The following is an 18,388-nucleotide window of genomic DNA, read 5'->3' as shown; positions in this document are numbered from 1 at the left end:
GTCTCACCGTACATAGCCTTGGCTGGCCTGGAACTTGCTAGGAGACAAAGCTAGCCTTCAACTCCCGGAGAAGCTCCTGTTCCTGCCTCCAGAGAACAGGGATTAAAGGTGAGTGCTCCCATACCTTTTGTAAGGAAGATTTTTAAAGATATCCTTTAGAAGGATCTTTTAATCATGTTTTTTTTTCTTCTTTTTTTCTGGAAGCACCTTCACTTTTGTTTTAGGATTAAAACATTTATTTACACAGCATATAGAACACTATGCTGATAATTGTTGAGAGGAGTCAACTACAAATTAACATTATTTACTCTGCTTGATGAAAAAATCGTTCTAAAACAGTGGTTCTCAACCTTTCAAATGCTGTGACCCTTTAATACAGTTCCTTGTGTGCAGTGACTCTAGCCATAAAATTGTTGTGGATACTTCATAAGTGTAATTCTGCTGTTACGAATTGTAAATATCTGATATGCAGGGTATCCAAACTGTGATGCTTGTGAAAAGGTCACGTGATTAAAGGGTTCGTGACCCACAGGTTGAGAAACGCTGTTCTAAGGCCTGATTTTTTTTTTTCCCCCCATTGGTGGTGTTAATAATTAGATGGTTGTCTGTTTCTTCCTCTAAGGCGATCCGCTTTCTTATATGGCTCTTCACAGATCACCTTTTCTATTGCTCGTCTGTATTTTATAATGGTCTTGAGATCTCTCTCTCTCTCTCTCTCTCTCTCTCTCTCTCTCTCTCTCTCTCTCTCTCTCTCTCTCTCTCTCTGTCGCAATCCCCAGTGAACATCCACGATAACAGTGTAGGTTAATTTTGGCCGCTACTTGGATAATCCCCGAGTATAGTGATTGTGCGGGGCTGATATAGTCAACTGAGTTTGCACCGTGGAAGAAGCAGACAGAAGAGATGTTCAGGGCGGAAGGGTTCGGCTCAGTCATGCTGATTGTGAAGGTGTAGAAAGTGGGCCCTGAGTCGGAGGATGCTCCAGAAAGCTGAAAATAGCAGGGCAGTAAATTGTCCCCTTAAGCCTCCAGAAAGCAGCCCACTGTGCTGCTCGACTCCCAGCCCAATGATGCACTCATATGTAGAATTTCTGATTTCCAGGACTGGGGGACAAATGTCTTTTGCTCTAAGCCAGTAATTACTTATGCCAGCTACAGAGAGTTCACACATTGCTTTCCCAAAGTTCTGGAAAATTCTTCAAATACGATCCCCAGATATCATCTTCTATGTGTACTCTATCCGTCATCCCTTGAACAATCCTAAATATTCTGTATCTTTATTTTATTTTGGTAGTTACTTAAAAACTATTGGCTTCATGTTCCGCTAAAAATTAATTCATATGTTTATCCCTGTAAATCATTTGACTTTAAATATAGTTGAGCTATAGTTTGTACACGTTTAAAAGTAAAAATTTGTACCTCTACCCAATATTTTATTTTAGGCCTGAAAATTCCATCTTTAGAAGTACAATAAAATTATTTTATTATTTCTATCAAAATTAAAATTTTATTTTCTTTATACTCATCTGTTGAAATCACTTTTGCTAGTTCTCTTCAGTCTATCAACCCAGTTATAAGTGACCACACATGCCATTAGAAACCTCTTAGGTTTTTCTGATTATTCATAAACATCTGTATATGTGTTTATGTATGTTTGCTGAACTCTGTTTTGAAAAAAAGACTGTTTTTATCTTAGATTCCAACTGCCTCATGTTTAAGCCTCAAATTTACATTCATTAAAGTTAATAGTTTAATATTTCTCTATTTTAACAAAAAATCTTTAACAATATTTGTTGAAATATATTCTACCATCCTTAGTGTGAAAGACGGCATGGAACTATAAGAAAGTTCTTAACGAAGTATGTTTCTCAGGATTCTGCCAAACTGCTAAATTCCTTACTAGATGACAAATGCCATCACACTTTAAAACAGCTTCTAAGATCGGCTTAAAGTGTCTGAAATTTTGCTTCCTTCCTTCCTCCCTCCCTCCCTTCCTTCCTTCCTTCCTTCCTTCCTTCCTTCCGTGCCACATTCTTTCTTAGGACAGAGCAAAATGTTCTGATGACACCAATAGACTTCTCAGGGCTGACTTGCCACGTCTATATCTCATAGGGTAACTTATTTCCTCTCAACCTTCAGTGGGCTAAAGTTCATGATCTTCTAATCTAGGGAACGAAGGTAACTCCTAGCAACCTATGGTACCCCACAGGACACACCTGCACTTCGGATTTCAGTCCTCTGTCGCTAATTTCAGTTTCCTCATTTGTCAAGGCAGCGTGATAGTATGGCAGGGTTAGGTGCCACCAAAGGGGTTTGTGGCAGCAGTGTTGTTTTAAAATGTGTTGTCTGCTTTTGTGCTGACCAGTGCAGATCGGTGTACTTCTGTACTGTCAGCCAGGAGTATGCATCACAAAAACAAATGTTCTGTTAACTTCCATACTAAATCGCCATAGTCCTATGAGAGGACAACCCCAATTAATAACAATTTCATCCCATGTTCAAAAATTCAGTTTCTTCTGCCACCCCAACTTTAATATTTTTTAAATAGCCAAAGATATTTTATTTCTCATTTTAAGTTTCATTTTTCTTTATTCTTTAAAGTAGTTTTTAATCAATTAACCTGAGCCAAGAGGAAATGACTGTTGTGATGGCCAAATGTAAACTATAGTATTGATACCAGCTTTTGTTATTTTATTGCTGTGCTTGCCATTCTTTCCTGCTTTGTGTGCCATGCAAAATAGCTGGTGAGTTTAGGAGACATCGCTCCCATATATTGTACACTGTTTGTTCTGTGTGCTAGAGCAACACAGACGGCTACTTCGTGCCACACAGAGTTCCCTGAAGATGAAAGTGTTAGGCGTTCTTATCTCAGTGAGACAATCATGAGGAGTCTTTTCTCAAATGTCTTTGTAAAAACAGAACTATATAAGCCAAATATAAACAATGATGTTAGGACCAACAGAAGCAGCCTATTTGTGTCCTGTGATGATGAAGTGATAGTTGAATATAGTGCTTTGTAGGGGAAATCAAATGCTCAAATGAAACAGCACTCACTTGATTAGGTAATAGTGATATGCCTTTTATTGGTTGGACTCTGATACAAATGCCTGACAACTACTAGAACTTTACCCAAAGAGACACGTATCACACACCACATAGTCTAACAATGGCTGTGAGTATGTGTGACCGTGACTCTGAGATGAAAATGCAACGTATTTATTATACACCTGAGTAAGATGCAAAATGGTTCTCTATTAAAATAAATACGAACATGGGTGTAAGTGACTATAAGGCTTTCTTTGCCTATCTAACATTGTGAACACTTTTGGAGATGCATTCAAATTAAAACAAAGATGCCATTGTGGTACATGTGTTTAATCCTAGAACTTGGGAGGTAGAGACAGAGGATCACTGTGAGTGGAAACCCATCCTCTTTTACACTGCAAGTTCTGGGTCACCAGGGCTGCATAGCAAAGTGCTATCTCAAAAATGAAGTATAGTGACAACAACAGCAACTGAAGAAAACGACAAGCACTTTAACATTACAATGTATAGGGACACCTATGGCCACAAGCTCTTTTCTAGTAAAGCTGTGTGTGTGTGAGTGTGTGTGAATGAGTGAGAGAGAGAGAGACAGAGAGACAGAGACAGAGACAGAGAGACAGAGACAGAGACAGAGAGAGACAGAGAGACAGAGAGAGAGACAGAGAGAGACAGAGAGAGAGAGACAGTAAGAGAGAGAGAGAGACAGAGAGAGAGAGAGAGACAGAGAGACAGAGAGAGAGAGAGACAGAGAGAGAGAGAGAGAGAGAGAGAGAGAGAGAGAGAGAGAGAGAGAGAGAGAGAGAGAATACATGTGCGTGCCCTTTTCTGGCTCGCTGGCTCCAGGAAACACGGTGATAACAAATGAAGTTCTACTCTCAAGAGGAGACTAAAATAATTTTCACCTTTCAATTTTTGAATGTGAAAACACACTTCAAAATAAATGCTTAAATTTGGAGTTTTGTTTTGTTTTTGAATTTTGCATTTCACTTTGCAGCTATCGTTTTCCCTAAGCTGCCTAAGAGATCTAAGCTTGAGGTTTGGAGAGTGGCAGGTTTTCGGAGGAACCAGGATAAATTTAAGAACCCATTTTACACGTAAAACATGGCCGTGGGTATTTTCAAAGACATTCCATTAACCCTTGTTGCAGACTTCTTTTTCTAACCCTGCCACACATACATACCTCACACACACACACACACACACGCACACGCACACACGCACACCAAGCCACTTTATTTTAGAAGCGTTTATGTTTCTATCAGGACTCTGGAGGAAGTTTCTAGTGACAAGTGTTGGCTGGGTCAGCTTCTGAGTCCTGAGCCTGAGCAGGGAATTCACTTTAAAGAGATTTCCCACATATAATTCATTCAGCTGCAAACATGGTAAGAACTGGCACTTACCTCTGAGTCTCTTCTTAGAAATGTACCTCAGAGAGGACAGGACTCTGGCTGACCAGTCTGGGGACCCAAACGGATATTACCTGTCATTACAAACCGGTGGCCACAGTTGGCCTACTAACACAGTAACAACGGCAGTGCTGGTTTGCTCTAACCCCTGCATTTTCTCACATATGAAAACAACCATACACATTTTAGGGGTGAAAGGTCTACACCCAGTGTTATCTTTACCAGCAGTGGTATGACTTAGTTTAAATTCTAAAATTAAGAGTCATCTTTATAATGGTTTATGAATAGTATAGAAATTCAAAACCAACAATAGACAGTGGATTCTGGCTCATTCGGGTTCAATGAGGTTGGGACTAATGGGACCTCACCACTTTTTTATATATAAATTAGAGGAACATGCCAGCTTCGGCGATGATTATGGATTTGAGCAGAAAAGTATCACAACCAGAGGGGTTTTCTATTTGTTTGCTTACTGGCTTGCTTTGTTTTTACCCCATGTCCCAGGTCCCCCTTCCCCCAAACACTGTGGCCTGGTTTAGTTTGGAGTGCGAGATGAAAGCTTTCTTGATTTTCCTTCTTGAGTGAAACAAGTTTCTTCAAAGCGAGAGACTGAAGAGTATACAGCCCACCTACGTTTAATCATTAATTGAGCCCTTTCATGAACTTAGGTCCTGATTTTGGAGTTTGGAATCTGACCTTTCCCCTATAGATAAACACTGTTGTCGCAGATTCTGAGGAGGGTCACTTCCTTGCTGGCTGCCACCAGAAGAGTCCGCTTCTCAGCGACTCCTGGGGACTGGATGCAGTAGAGGGTAGCCGGGCAGCATGATCCTGCTAGCCGTGCTTTTCCTTTGCTTCTTTTCCTCGTATTCTGCTTCTGTTAAAGGTGAGTTTATGTTGCTGTGTCCTAACCTGGAGATCTCTCTCTCTCTCTCTCTCTCTCTCTCTCTCTCTCTCTCTCTCTCTCTCTCTCTCTCTCTCTCTCTCTGTGTGTGTGTGTGTGTGTGTGTGTGTGTGTGTGTGTGTGTGTGTGTATTGAAAGAGTTGCTAACTACACAAATTTTGAAAGTACATAAGACTGGAATATCTGGAGGGAAAGTGACTAAGTAGAAATGAAAACAATTTTCATTTCTGGGTGTATTTTACAAAAATGGAGGCCCCTTTTCGTTTCAGCCCGCCATCCCCTCCCCTGCTCCCCCAGAGCAGCGTTTCTCTCTTCAGTTCTCACTGCTGGAAAAAGATGTGAGCTATTGTGACCTGCTGCTGATGGACACACAGAAGTCATTTGAATTGTAAAATAGGATTTTAGAAGCCCAGTCCTGAAATTTCCTTCTAGTTGCTTAGCAATGAAACACCAAGAAGAATCAGACTATAAAAAAAAGAAAATAAAATGGGCATTTGATTGCCAAAGAATTGTGAATGAAATGGTAAAGCATGTTGGGAATTCTGTTGGCTTTCAAAGAAGTAGAATAACTCAAGTCAGTGAATTAAAGAAAATAAAGCTATATAATATGGATTTAAGAAATAAGACATCTTTAAAAGATAGTGTTACTGGTTAATAGTTTTTGTTTTAAGATGAAAATTACTTTAAAAATATATGAATTGATAACATCGGGAAAACACAAGAGGAGAAGCATTTCACAAGGAATGGTTTCAAAGTAGTGTGTAAAATGTACTGATTTGAAGTCTTCTGTAAACCCACCAACTTATAAACTGTTTGGGTTTCAGATTGTTACCTGGTATAAAGATGTCACCTTTTATAGTTCATACTGTTACATAGTTAGACTGTTAACACCAATGATCTATGGGCAGTCTTTCATGGTGGCGACCAACTTCTAGTACTATGTGCCCTGAGTGGTTGGCATAAAATAAAAACACGTAAACTCTTAAAAATATGTTTGGGATAAATTCGGCTTTCGGTCATAAAACAAAGTTTGTCTCAAGATTGTGTGTGTGTGTGTATGTGTGTGTGTGTGTGTGAAATTTCTACATGAAAAGGGACTAAATTACTACAAAAATATGTAGAGTACTATAACTCAGTTATTTTACCTGAGCAAATATGTTCTTAAACTAGAGGCAGTATTTTAAGTGCTTTCAAAAATCATTAGTGTTTAAGATATAGCTCTTGCTTAGGTAGAAAAAAACACTTGTAAATCATACCGTGATTATATTGAAGAAAAAGTAATGGAGATATAGTCATTATTGTGGCTTCTTGTTTAATTCCCATTCTGTAAACTAAAAACTAAATACACACCACACACACATACCACACACACACACACACACACACACACATACACACACATACACACACACACATACACACACACACCAGACACACACATACATACCACACACACACCACACACACACATACATACACCACACACACACACCACACACACACACACCACACACACACACACACACACCACACACACACACCAGACACACACATACATACCACACACACACACACACCAGACACACATACACATCACACCACACACATATACCCCCCACACACACCACACCCCCCACACCCCCCACATACCTCACACACCCCACACCAGCAGCATGCAGGCACGCCACCTGCGCATGGGGAAAGTGTGGCTGAGAGCCTGACAGTTTGTTGTGTACAAGCTCAATGACAAATCCAGATTTTTCAGAACCCAAGGCTTGTGCAACTGAGAGTCCGTCTTTGAGAAAACATTACAAAAATATCTTATGCTTACAAAGGTCACTGAGGGAAGATAAGGAGTGAGTACAGGTTGCGAAGGCCCTCTTCCAAGGCTTTACAAGGACCTGAGCAAGCGACGGGCCTAGGGGTCTACGATTCTCCACGGGAGTGTCTTCATTTCATTTTATTTCAAAGGCTTTCTTATGCTGAATATCACAAGCGTATAATATAGGACGTAGTTGTCTCCATTTACATGGAGTAGCCTTTGGTATTAGAGGCCCAGGATTTGTAGACTCTCTGCCCTCATAACGATTGATACAAAGCCAGCAAATGACATGAGACGACTCTACCTTCTTACTAACCGTAGGAGGAGGGGTGGTGTGGACGGCCATCGGACTTACTGAGTGTGAACCTCAGAGGCTCAAGGCTCCCCACCTGTTGTAGGTGTACCTGCCTGATTGTGGTTCTGATATCAGTGCACACTTGGGTTTTGTTAATGGGGGGCTTTTACTTTCTATTTGTTTTGTCACCCCGATACTTCCTATTGGCTTCTTCATTTCCAGGCTTCACTCAGGCCCTGGCCCCCCTCCCCCAAGTCTTAGTCCACTTGCATTAATCACACACACACCCACATCCCATCCTTCCTGCTGCCTTACATTTTTCTATTAGACTCTCAGACTTTAAGTCAATGATGTATTGGATGCCCAGTGTTGCTGGGCATCCGATATGTTTATGTTGCCCTGGACAACATAAACAGAGAAATGCCAAGGAAGGACTGGCAAGTAACACTGGAGCACAGGCTAGTTATTAGGAGCATCTTAAACTTTGGTGAAATGGACAGACCCTGGAGGCCTGTTGAACAAGGTAGGAGAAGCTGTGGGAGAGCAGGGCCGATCCTGCTCTGGGCTTCATCATGCTAGCACGGTCAGGAGCTCATCTGTCAGATGTTCCTTGCTCCTGGTAAAGTAAAATCAAGAAAGCACAGTAGTTTTGAACACTTCGGACCTCAAGAAATACTCCCTCCTACACGTTTTCCATCACGATTCTCATCAGAGGGCACCTTCGTGTAGTCCATAAACTCAGATTTCATAAAACCTAAACTTCAAAGTCTGCACTGTGTGCGGGGGTTGAACTTGGAGTCAGTCTTTGTCAGCTCTCTCACACTGCTTACCTTTCACAATTGCTGTCAGGATTAGATAAGACAGCACACTGTACTGTTGTGACCTATATGGGATTTGATAGACGTTACTAAGAAGAAAGAAAAAAAAAAAGAGTCTTTCTGGCCAAGATATCCTTCCTGGCCATAAAGCAGTGTTTGAACTGCTGTGGGGGACCAAGTTAGAATGCAAACGAGGCGGAGGAAGAAGCAGCCGACAGAGTTAGCGACTGCGTCTCCTTCAATGTCTTCTTGACACCATCTTCCTCTACATCTCGTGCCTCAGGCTTGTCCAATGTGATGTTCACACTTTGTTTTGTGTGCTAACTGGCTTTCGCTCATCTGTCACCTGCCTCTTCTGGGTTCTTACTGAAACCCTTACAGTCCTCCTTCGGAATGTTTGTCAGAGCATGGAACTCAGGCAAAAAACCAAACCAAACCAAACCAAACCAAACAAACAAGCAAACAAACAAAAAACCCCAACAACAGAAAAACCTCTTTCTGCTTCCTATCTCACCAAGTCAAACTCTAAGCCCGTGGACTTGTCCCCCAAGTCCCCCTGACGCCCAGATGTTCCTATTTAACTTCGCCTTCCTCTGCTGTGTTGTTCATTTAGTTAAGTCCCTTCCTTGCTGCTCTTGGGCCTGCATAAGATCTCTTCTGGGCTTTTGCACTTTGTGAGAATGGGAGTGGGAAGGGCAGAGGGTGACTCTTGCTGCAGATGCACACATGGCCAGTGTGAAGCTGTCCTTGCCCCACAGAGCCCTACCCAGCCTCTTTCCTATTAGACTTGTCTCCATTGGCATGAATGTCATTCTATAGTATTCATTCATATCTAAATGTTAACTCTACAAGGGTAGAACATCTGTCTCCGTGTTCATTGGCATGGCTGTTGACTCTAGAAAATTGCCCATGTCATAGGAGTTTCTCAGAGCATCCTTGTTAAAGGAAAGAATGAATTCCTGCCTCCTTTCCTAGGAATGAAAGAGAAATAAATATAAAAATTCAGAGGAGTGTAGTAAACGTAAGAGCATGGCCTCTAGAGTCGGACAGCTATAGTTCCCATCGCGTTGCCATTGTTACCCACCTGAGCATCCCTAGGCAAATTGTGTATTCCCTGTGTCCTTCCCTTCTCTTTGTCTAATGAAGATTAGTAATGCCCATCTCAGAGGCAGAGGTGGTGGTGCAAAACTGTAATCCAAGCACCTGCAGCAAAAAAAGGCAAGAAAAAGAAAAGTTCCAGGCTAGCCTCGGCTACATAATGAGACTCTATCTCAACAGACAAATAAATAACACCAGAACAAGGCTGACATTATTAGACTGTTATGAGTGTCATCACACATAATCGTGAGGCAACATGGCTTGGTCTCTCTCTTTTTTTTTTTTTTTTTTCTGGAGACTATATATTGCATGGGATGAGTGGACAGTATCTGATGTAAACCAGGCTGGCCTCGAGCTCACAGAGATCTGCTTGCCTCTGCTTCCCACGTGCTGGGATTAAAGTCATGTACCACTACACCTGGATATCTACATACTTCTTAAGGAGAAAATAAATTATGACTTTCTATTAGAGTTAAATAACAAAGCAACCCCAGTAGCCCCAAGGAAGAATATCCTTACTGAATCTTTCTTCATTGTATCTAGTGAACAACACTCAGAAAATACACAAGCCAGCTTATGTGATCATAAACTTTTTGTTGCTGAGAAAAATTTGAACCTACTATCTCTTTGCATGTCTTGGGAATGAGTTAAACTGAACTGGAAACTGTGTGAACTTCTCTGTTTTTTATTTTTGTTTTGGTGGGGGTGGCTACCAATATAGACTTATATACTATTTAATATTAAATATCAAGTTTAATCCCCTGTTAAGATTTTATGTAATTGTCTTTTTTCAGTCACAGTTACTTTAAGCTTCCCTATAGGTGGTTCTTAAATTTTTCAATTTTCTTTTAAAAATTATTACACGATAATATACCTGGGTACAGGTTTTTTTAAAGTAATTAATTAATTAATTTCAAATTTTAATTCTTTTGAAACATGGTCTCACATTGTGGCCTAGGTAAACATGAAACTCATTAGGTAGACCAGGCTGGCCTGGAATGATTATATAGCCCAGGCTACCCTGAAACTCACAGGTATTTCCCTGCTTCAATCTTCCAAGCACTGGGATTACAAGATGAAACTACCACAACCCCCAAGTGATTTTGGACAAGCTTGATAATTAAGCTTATAGAGAAAACAACAGTCTTTAAACGGAGCAAGTATACACATGAAAGCACTGTCTTTCTGATGAGTAACACTTTTTTAGCTGTTGGAATTTTAAATATATTAACTATGGTGCGGTAAAGGTGGTTCTGTGGTTTGGTTAAAAACACTTGTTGCTCTTCCAGAAGACCTGGGATTGGTTCCCAGCTCCCATGTAGCAGCTTATAACTGAATGTAGCTCCCGTTCCAGGAAATCCAGTGACCTCCTCTGGCCTCCTTGGGTACTATGTGCATTTGGTGTACATAGCTGCATAGGCAAAATCACCCAAGCATATAAAATTTTACTCAATTTGTAAAGCAAACCCCGCCAAGACCTCTGCTTGATCGTATATTCACATGATTGAAAGTAACGTGAGTGAGGCTCTAAGACTGAATTACTGTCCAAACAGGGCAATTTAGTGATGACCTGATAATTCATACAATGTTTTCTATAACAGAGTCTTGTTTGGATATTCATCAGTTAACTTAGTTTCAGGATTTTTGTTTTTGTTTGTGTGTGTGTGTGTGTGTGTGTGTGTGTGTGGTTTTAAGTCACTGCTTTTAGTAGATGGAGAAGCACACATCTTTGGTTCAGCAGGTGCTTGTTAAGCTCCACTGAGCCCCAGGGAGATGGAAGAACGCAGTGGTGGTAAGACAGTATGTCCTCTGGCCCGACAGGTGCCTGACAACTAAAACTTGACCTGTGTCCTCCTCTAATGCAGGTCACACAACTGGTCTCTCATTAAATAATGAGAGACTCTACAAGCTCACATACTCCACTGAAGTGTTTCTTGACGGGAGCAAAGGGAAACTGCAGGACAGCGTGGGCTACAGGATCTCATCTGATGTGGACGTCGTGTTGCTGTGGAGGAATCCTGATGGTGACGATGACCAACTGATCCAAGTCACGGTGGGCATTTTCTACCAAAACGAAACACGCAAGACTACACTAAGATTAGATATCAGAAACGTGCCGTCCAGAAGCATTTGTTTTGTGCTCTTGGTTATGCTTGGCTTGTTATCTTTCACAAAAAAACAAGTGACACACTCAGAATTCTGAAATTGTTGCTGATTAATAGTGAGCTTTCTCCAAATTGTTGGAGCAGGCTGTTAGGAGATACGTGCCCCATGCTACTGAGTAATGGAGTTTGATCTCCAGTTCCAGACAGCATCTTAATATGAAAAGGACATTGTATTGGAATACATCCCAAGAGTCCTGGGAGGAAGGCATTTCCCATGCATGTCATGCTAGGAACCCTGGAGACTGAAATGGAGATGCATTAGGAGAGGCCCCATTTAACAGGTGGAATTGCTAACAAGGGACAGAGCCTCTTCTAGAAGGAACCAAGCACTCTATAGAATGACAGCATTTGGTCAGCTGAGAATTTTTTCCAATGTTAATACATTGTAATTTCAAGAACCTGACATCAATGGATTCCTTTTAAAGTTAGTTAGCTCTTCTTTAGGTTAGCGTCATATAGATGCACTGGACCAAGTACTCGGAACAGATGGCTTTAGATGTTCTTTATAGTGGTTTATTGCAACCCAGCTGCCAATCCCTTGCTGTTTCATTGGATGTCTCTAGTGGTTGTTGTGTTCTCAAGTGATCAAGACATCAATATCCATTTCTCCGAGTCATTTATCACTAGAACAGCAAGCTTTCCCTCAGAAAACGTTGCCTACATCCTTGTTCTGTGACTCTGCTGCTCACTCTCCATTTCATACATGAGGATGTGGGATGGAGAGAGACCCTTGCAGACACACTACAGACAGGGGAGTGAAGAGGCAGGTAGAAGCTGTTGAAACAAGTTAGAAAAGTGACGATGACACAAAAGAGCCAAATTCAAGTCATAGATGATATAACTCAAGATCACATTATTTTGACTAGTTAGATTTCCCAACATTAAATACCTTCTCCATTCTGTTAAAGGGGAAGACATGGTGAGGCTCTGCACCTTAGTTGGTTAAGGTGCTTTTCGAGTAAACTTTGAGTAACAAATTCTATGAATCAAGGGTTGAAAGACGACAATTAGGCCAGGCAGTGGTGGCGCACGCCTTTAATCCCAGCACTCGGGAGGCAGAGACAGGCAGATCGCTGTGAGTTCAAGGCCAGCCTGGTCTACAAAGCGAGTCCAGGATAGCCAAGGCTACACAGAAAAACCCTGTCTCAAAAAACCAAAAAACAAAAACAAAAAAACCCCAACAAAACAAACAAAAAAATCAATCAAACAAACAAAATAAGAAGAAAAAGAAAGAAAGAAAAAGAAAAAGAAAGACGACAATCTCCATCAGTCTTCTTTACCGCTGTATTTTTCAAGAGACAGATGTGGGATTTTTTTTTCTCTAATAGCTTTCTTTCCTTGACTTTAGATAACGGCTGTCAATGTTGAAAATGTCAATCAGCAGAGAGGAGAGAAGAGTGTCTTCAAAGACAAAACCACAGCTAAAATCATAGGAAAGGACAACCTGGAGGCTCTGCAGAGGCCCATACTTCTCCATCTCGTCCGGGGCAAGGTAGAGGCTCTGAGCTTGTTTCCCGTTGTTGCCTACTGTGCTCCCTTCAGCAGGTGCTGCTCCGAGGGAGTCGTATTGCTGCTGCCTTTATTTTCAGTGACATCATCTCAAGAATCGAGGGACAAAGTCCCCAAAGTAAATTAAATCATGCCCTGAATTCTGTTTCCCACCCAGTCTTCTCTCTCTCTCTCTCTCTCTCTCTCTCTCTCTCCCTCTCTCTCATTAATGACATATTGGCTTATAGCGGAGAAACACCATTTCTAAAGTGCATCTCTTATTAAATATTAAATCAGGAAGGGTTACAGAGCTAGTGTAACACAGAAAATCATCACAGCACACTTGAGTGCATAAATTCAGGAAAGTAGGTAGACTAGAATGAAAGGTTAGAGCCTAGATAAATAATATTAATTTGTGATGATATCTATCTGGGAAAAGTACAAAACTGACGTTTTGCTGTGTCACACTGAACACACAGCAGCTTTCAAAATATTTAGGCATTCTTTATAAATATGACTTGGAAAAAGCATTACGCATAGCAAAATGACAAATGAATATTGTAATATCCATCTAGAATCCCAGTAAGGAAATTCTAAACGCTCTCAGAAGTTTTATTACTTAAGTCTAACCTATTTTAGGTCTTAATATGTTGGAGCTGCAATTGTGATCAGTTAATTATCAGGCATTCCATAGTCTGTTTTAGGAAAGTTGCTGCTATTTTACTCATGTAGGGAAGCTGGAAGCTCGAGTTCAGTCATGAAGTAGAAAAACAAATCAGGTGACAGGGAGAGTAGCAGTTTTCATTTCCATATCTCCAAAGTTCAGCTTTCTGCACTCAAAATAACGACGAGAAGTACTTGGATGTAAAAACGTCAGGAACCTCAGTTGCAAACAAGATGCACGTTCTTATGTTATGAACTTCTGAGGAAGGACTCAGAGGCAGGCATGTGCTGGCCTCACACAGAAAATGAGCCCCAGTATCTCAGAACACCTTTGTCTTTCACCACTACTTGAATATTTTTAAAATTTTTTTAATTTTTAATTTATTCACTTTACATTCCAATTATAGTCTCCTCCCTTATCTCCTCCTGGTCCCACTCTTCCTCCCTCAAACCCTCTCCCTCCCTCCCTAAGTTCTCAGAAAAGGAGAGCCCTCCTCCCCTATCATCTGACCCCAGCCTATCAAGTCTCATCTGGATGGCCTGCATCTTCTTCCTCTGTGGCCTGGCAAGGCCACACTACTGGGCGGAAGTGAGCAACAAGTGGGCACCAGAGTCCATGTCAGAGGTAGCCCCTATGACCCATATTATGAGGCCCACAAGGAGACTGTGCTGCCTATGGACTACATCTGAGCAGGGGGTCTAGGTCCTCACTAGGCATGGTCCTTGGCCTCCTTCCCCACCCACCCTGGCCCAGATTTGTTGGCTCCTTTGTCCTTTTTGTGGAGCTCCTTGTCCCCTCCAGGTCCTTCTATCCCCCAACTCTTCTGTAAGACTCCCTGCACTCTACCCCAAAGTTTGACTGTCATCTAAGTATCTCTTCCGGTCCCCTGATGGGTGGAGTCTTTCAGAGGACCTCTATGGTAGACTGCCGTCCCGTTCAACCACTTCTGGTGTCTATGCTATTTGCCTTTCTAAATGAGAATTAAACATCCTCCATAGGGCCCTCCTTGTTATTTAACTTCTTTAGCTCTGTGGATTGTAGTGTGCTTATCCTGTATTATGTGGCTAATATCTGCTTATAAGTGAGTATATACCATGCATGTCTTTCTGGGTCTGGTTACTTCACTCAGGATGATCTTTTCTAGCTCCATCCATTTGCCTGCAAATTTCAAGGTTTCCTTGTTTTTAATAGTTGAGTAGAATCCCATTGTGTAGATATAATACAGTTTCTTTATTTATTCTTTGGTTGAGGGACATCTAGGTTGTTTCCAGATTCTGGCTATTATGAATAAAGCCTCTATGAACATAGTTGAGCAAATGTCTTTGTTGTATGGTGGAGCATCTTTCTGGTATATGCCCAGGAGTGATATAACTGGGTCCTGAGGTAGAGCTGCTCCCAATTTTTTGAGAAAGCACCAGATTGATTTCTAAAGTGGTTATACAAGTTTGCCCTCCCACCAACAATTGAAGAGTGTTCCCCTCTCTCCACATCCTTGCCAGCATGTGCTGTCACTTGAGTTTTTGATCTTATCCATTCTGAGGAGTGTAAGATGGAATCTCAGAGTTGTTTTGATTTGCATTTCTCTGATGACTAAGGATGTTGAGCATTTCTTTAAGTATTTCTTGGCCATTTGATATTTCTCTATTGAGAATTTTCTGTTTAGCTCTGTACCCCGTTTTTAAATTGGATTATTTGGTTTGTTGGTGTTTAATATTTTGGGTTCTTCATATATCTTGGATATTAACCCTTTTGTCAGGTTTTGGGTTAGTGAAGATCTTTTCCCAGACTGTAGGCTGTCGTTTTGTTTTGTTGACCATGTCTTTTGCTTTATAGAAGCTTTTCAGTTTCATGGAGTCACTACTTGAATCTTTACTGTGATTCAAGCTTTGCTCACATGTCTGCCTTTCTTCAATAACATTCACACCCTCTTAGTCAGCGGGAAGCAAGCATTTGACTTCACCACACTCTTGGTACTTGGAAACCCATTCCTAGTTCTTCCCATTTTCCTTCTAAACATCTGTATTTGTTGCTAATTTATAGCTTTCAGCAGAGAAAATGGCCAATCCTGTTTATAGTCCAGTCCCTCTACTCTCTGCCGAATGTACGTCTTCCCTTTCCCAGAGTACCTCTGCCTTGTGTTGACTGGTTCGTACATAAAGCTTTCCTCATGTCCCCTACCCCTTGAGATTATTTCTACTGAAGTGTTTGTCACAGACATTCCAGCTCTCTCTGTCTTCTGTCCAGCCATTACATCTTTCTCTCAGTGCATTCAGCAACTTGCTTATGGTGAAAATTCAATGAGTGCAAAGTAACGGGACGAACACAAGAGTTTATTTGAGGCCAAATAAGCCAAACTCGCTTGGGATGGGGTTAGTGGTAAGTAAAGGGAAGACAGAGCTTCCAGTGAGCTGAGCTCTGCCTGTAGACACTCTGAACGCTGGCTCCTGTGCTAGTCACAGACCTAGGAGGTGGCTGCTGTGTTGTCATCATCCTTTGGTGACATGAGGAACTAGAGTTTTGAGAAGGTCATGAAGTTGGCACACGAAGCAAAGTCTGTGCCCCAGCTGCTCTACTCCACTGTCCTCTCATTGCAAACCCTCCTGGGCTGACTTGGAAAACTCTTTATTTCGATTTCACCATATGAATTCACTTATTTGATTTGCATATGGCTCAGCTTTATTAACACAAAACACAATCATTTTCTTCTCTGGGCCTCCAAAGTGGCAAGCTTCTTGAGTCCATTAAATATTAATTGCATTTATGATCTTAACCACAACCTATCATTTTACAGTGCCGTTGCCGGAAGCTAAGTACAAAGTCTCTTTACCCACACACATACTCACACACACACAAGAACTAGGTGCCCTCGCTGATCAAAGGCTGGAGGAAGCTGCCACATCACTATTTCAGTGACACAAATGTGCCAGCCCAGTGGGTGCTGTGGTCTAGGGTGGTTTGCTGTAGCCACAGATTAAAGTACATTTAAATATATATGTATATATATTTAACATCATATATATAATATATATTATAATAAAGTACTTGGAAAAGGCTTGACACTGTAGACTAAGAGGAAGCCAAAGGGAATTTCCGGCCACAACACTGTTAGAAAGGTCATTGTCATTTTAGATTACAAGGAGAGAAACTGTGAAGGCAGACAAATGGCTGATGAACCATTTTCTTGGAGGACATTTCTACCCTAAGCCAAAATTAAATTCTATGCAAGATTCCTGGGATTTCAAGAGAATCTTTTTGATCTTCCAGAGCCAGCCCCCCTTTCTCCTCTCCCCATCTAAGGCTCCCATATTTACAGTGTGAAAGAACCTAACAGAATACTTAGATACATACTCATTGTGTGTTTTATTTTTCCCACAGTCACTCAATGCCCATATTTAAGTGTTTGGGCATGATCTGATTTTGTGTACCTGGAATAAACTAAGCAGGGGACGAGGTAATTTCCTGCTAAGTTCACTAATACTGGCAGATGAAAGGGGCCGCTATTCTTAGCACAGAGTCATTCTTCATCTGAAATGCTAACCCAGCCAACTAGACAACTCCCGGACTCCACACTTGTTTTTGCGTGTCTCTATTGATGAAATTAAGTTTGCCTCTCATTTTTCATTCTTTTCTGGTGTGGATCTGCTATCTAAATCTGGCTTTGCAGCTCCTACTCACTGAGGGATCCTGCAAAGGAGCTGTGTGTGGTACCTGTCAACACCAACTTGGACGCTTCCAAGTTCTTCTTCACTTATGCGTTCTTTCCTTCTGTCCCAAGACAGTATTTCTTAACTATGTTCTGTCTTAAATAAATATCAAAGATATTTGTCAGGATCAATCCAACTTCTTTTGTCGTTTAGGCAATGGATGTAAACTTGCCTTCTGTTATTGTGCCCGTGAATTAAGAAGGCGTCTTCTTCCTGGAGAAAATATAGTTTAAAAAATAATGGCTCCAGGTTTGACCACATGATGCCAGATGTTTCCTTCTTGCCTACCTGCCTAGCCTCACTCTGAGTTCCTTGTGTGGAAAACTTAGCTTGCTGTTCTCTGGAAACTGGTGACTAGATTCAGATGGACGGCCTGAGTACTTGGGTATTTAGAATCCATTTCAGAACTAAATGAGGTGATCAGCTTTATGGCCCCAATGCCATAAAACATGCTCAGCTCCTCTTGTGAAATAGTGATTTTAAGATTACTGATGTGACAGTCACATGGGTCAAACTTCAAAGTTCTAATTTATTAACATTATCATTGCTAAGTAATTTTGACGTTTGATGAATATGAAGAAGAATGTCATCTTCACTTTGGGTCAGATAGGTCTCCTCTAAAAATGAACAGTCTTAGCTTCTGAAATTGCAGCCATACAAAGGAAACAAACAAAACCAAAAAACCCAAAACAAAACAAAAAACAAAAGGCTTGTTCACTTTTCTAGTTGTAGAAAAAACAATAAATACCAATAGAAAATAAATAAAACTTTTGGTTGTGACTCAAGGTTTATGCTTTTCAGATTACTTACTTAGGAAAAAAAAAGGCTGCAGCATCATTTTCTTAAGTACAGAGGCAGCCAGATGGGTGTCACAGAGATCACTAGTAGAACAGCCCGGGACCTGATTTGTAGACTGAATACAAGGCTCAGACAGAACTCTATGACGTCTTTGTGGGCTAAGGACATGGAAGCTAATAGGA

At 41.1% G+C, this 18,388-nt stretch overlaps 1 protein-coding gene across 1 annotated transcript in view; it reads left to right on the top strand.

The window, feature by feature from the left end:
* The first annotated feature begins 5,169 nt into the window (after positions 1-5,169).
* Positions 5,170-18,388, top strand: part of Mttp (microsomal triglyceride transfer protein) — a 40,944-nt gene continuing 27,725 nt past the window's right edge. Inside the window, exons 1-3 of the mRNA XM_051165752.1 lie at positions 5,170-5,336; positions 11,253-11,440; positions 12,901-13,044. Coding sequence (XP_051021709.1) covers positions 5,276-5,336; positions 11,253-11,440; positions 12,901-13,044 — 393 coding nt within the window. The 5' untranslated portion in view covers positions 5,170-5,275. The remainder of the gene's footprint in view (positions 5,337-11,252; positions 11,441-12,900; positions 13,045-18,388) is intronic.

This window comes from Acomys russatus, chromosome 23, assembly GCF_903995435.1.
Source record: "Acomys russatus chromosome 23, mAcoRus1.1, whole genome shotgun sequence".
NCBI classification, from domain to species: domain Eukaryota; kingdom Metazoa; phylum Chordata; class Mammalia; order Rodentia; family Muridae; genus Acomys; species Acomys russatus.
This window is presented reverse-complemented; position numbering and strand designations above follow the sequence as displayed.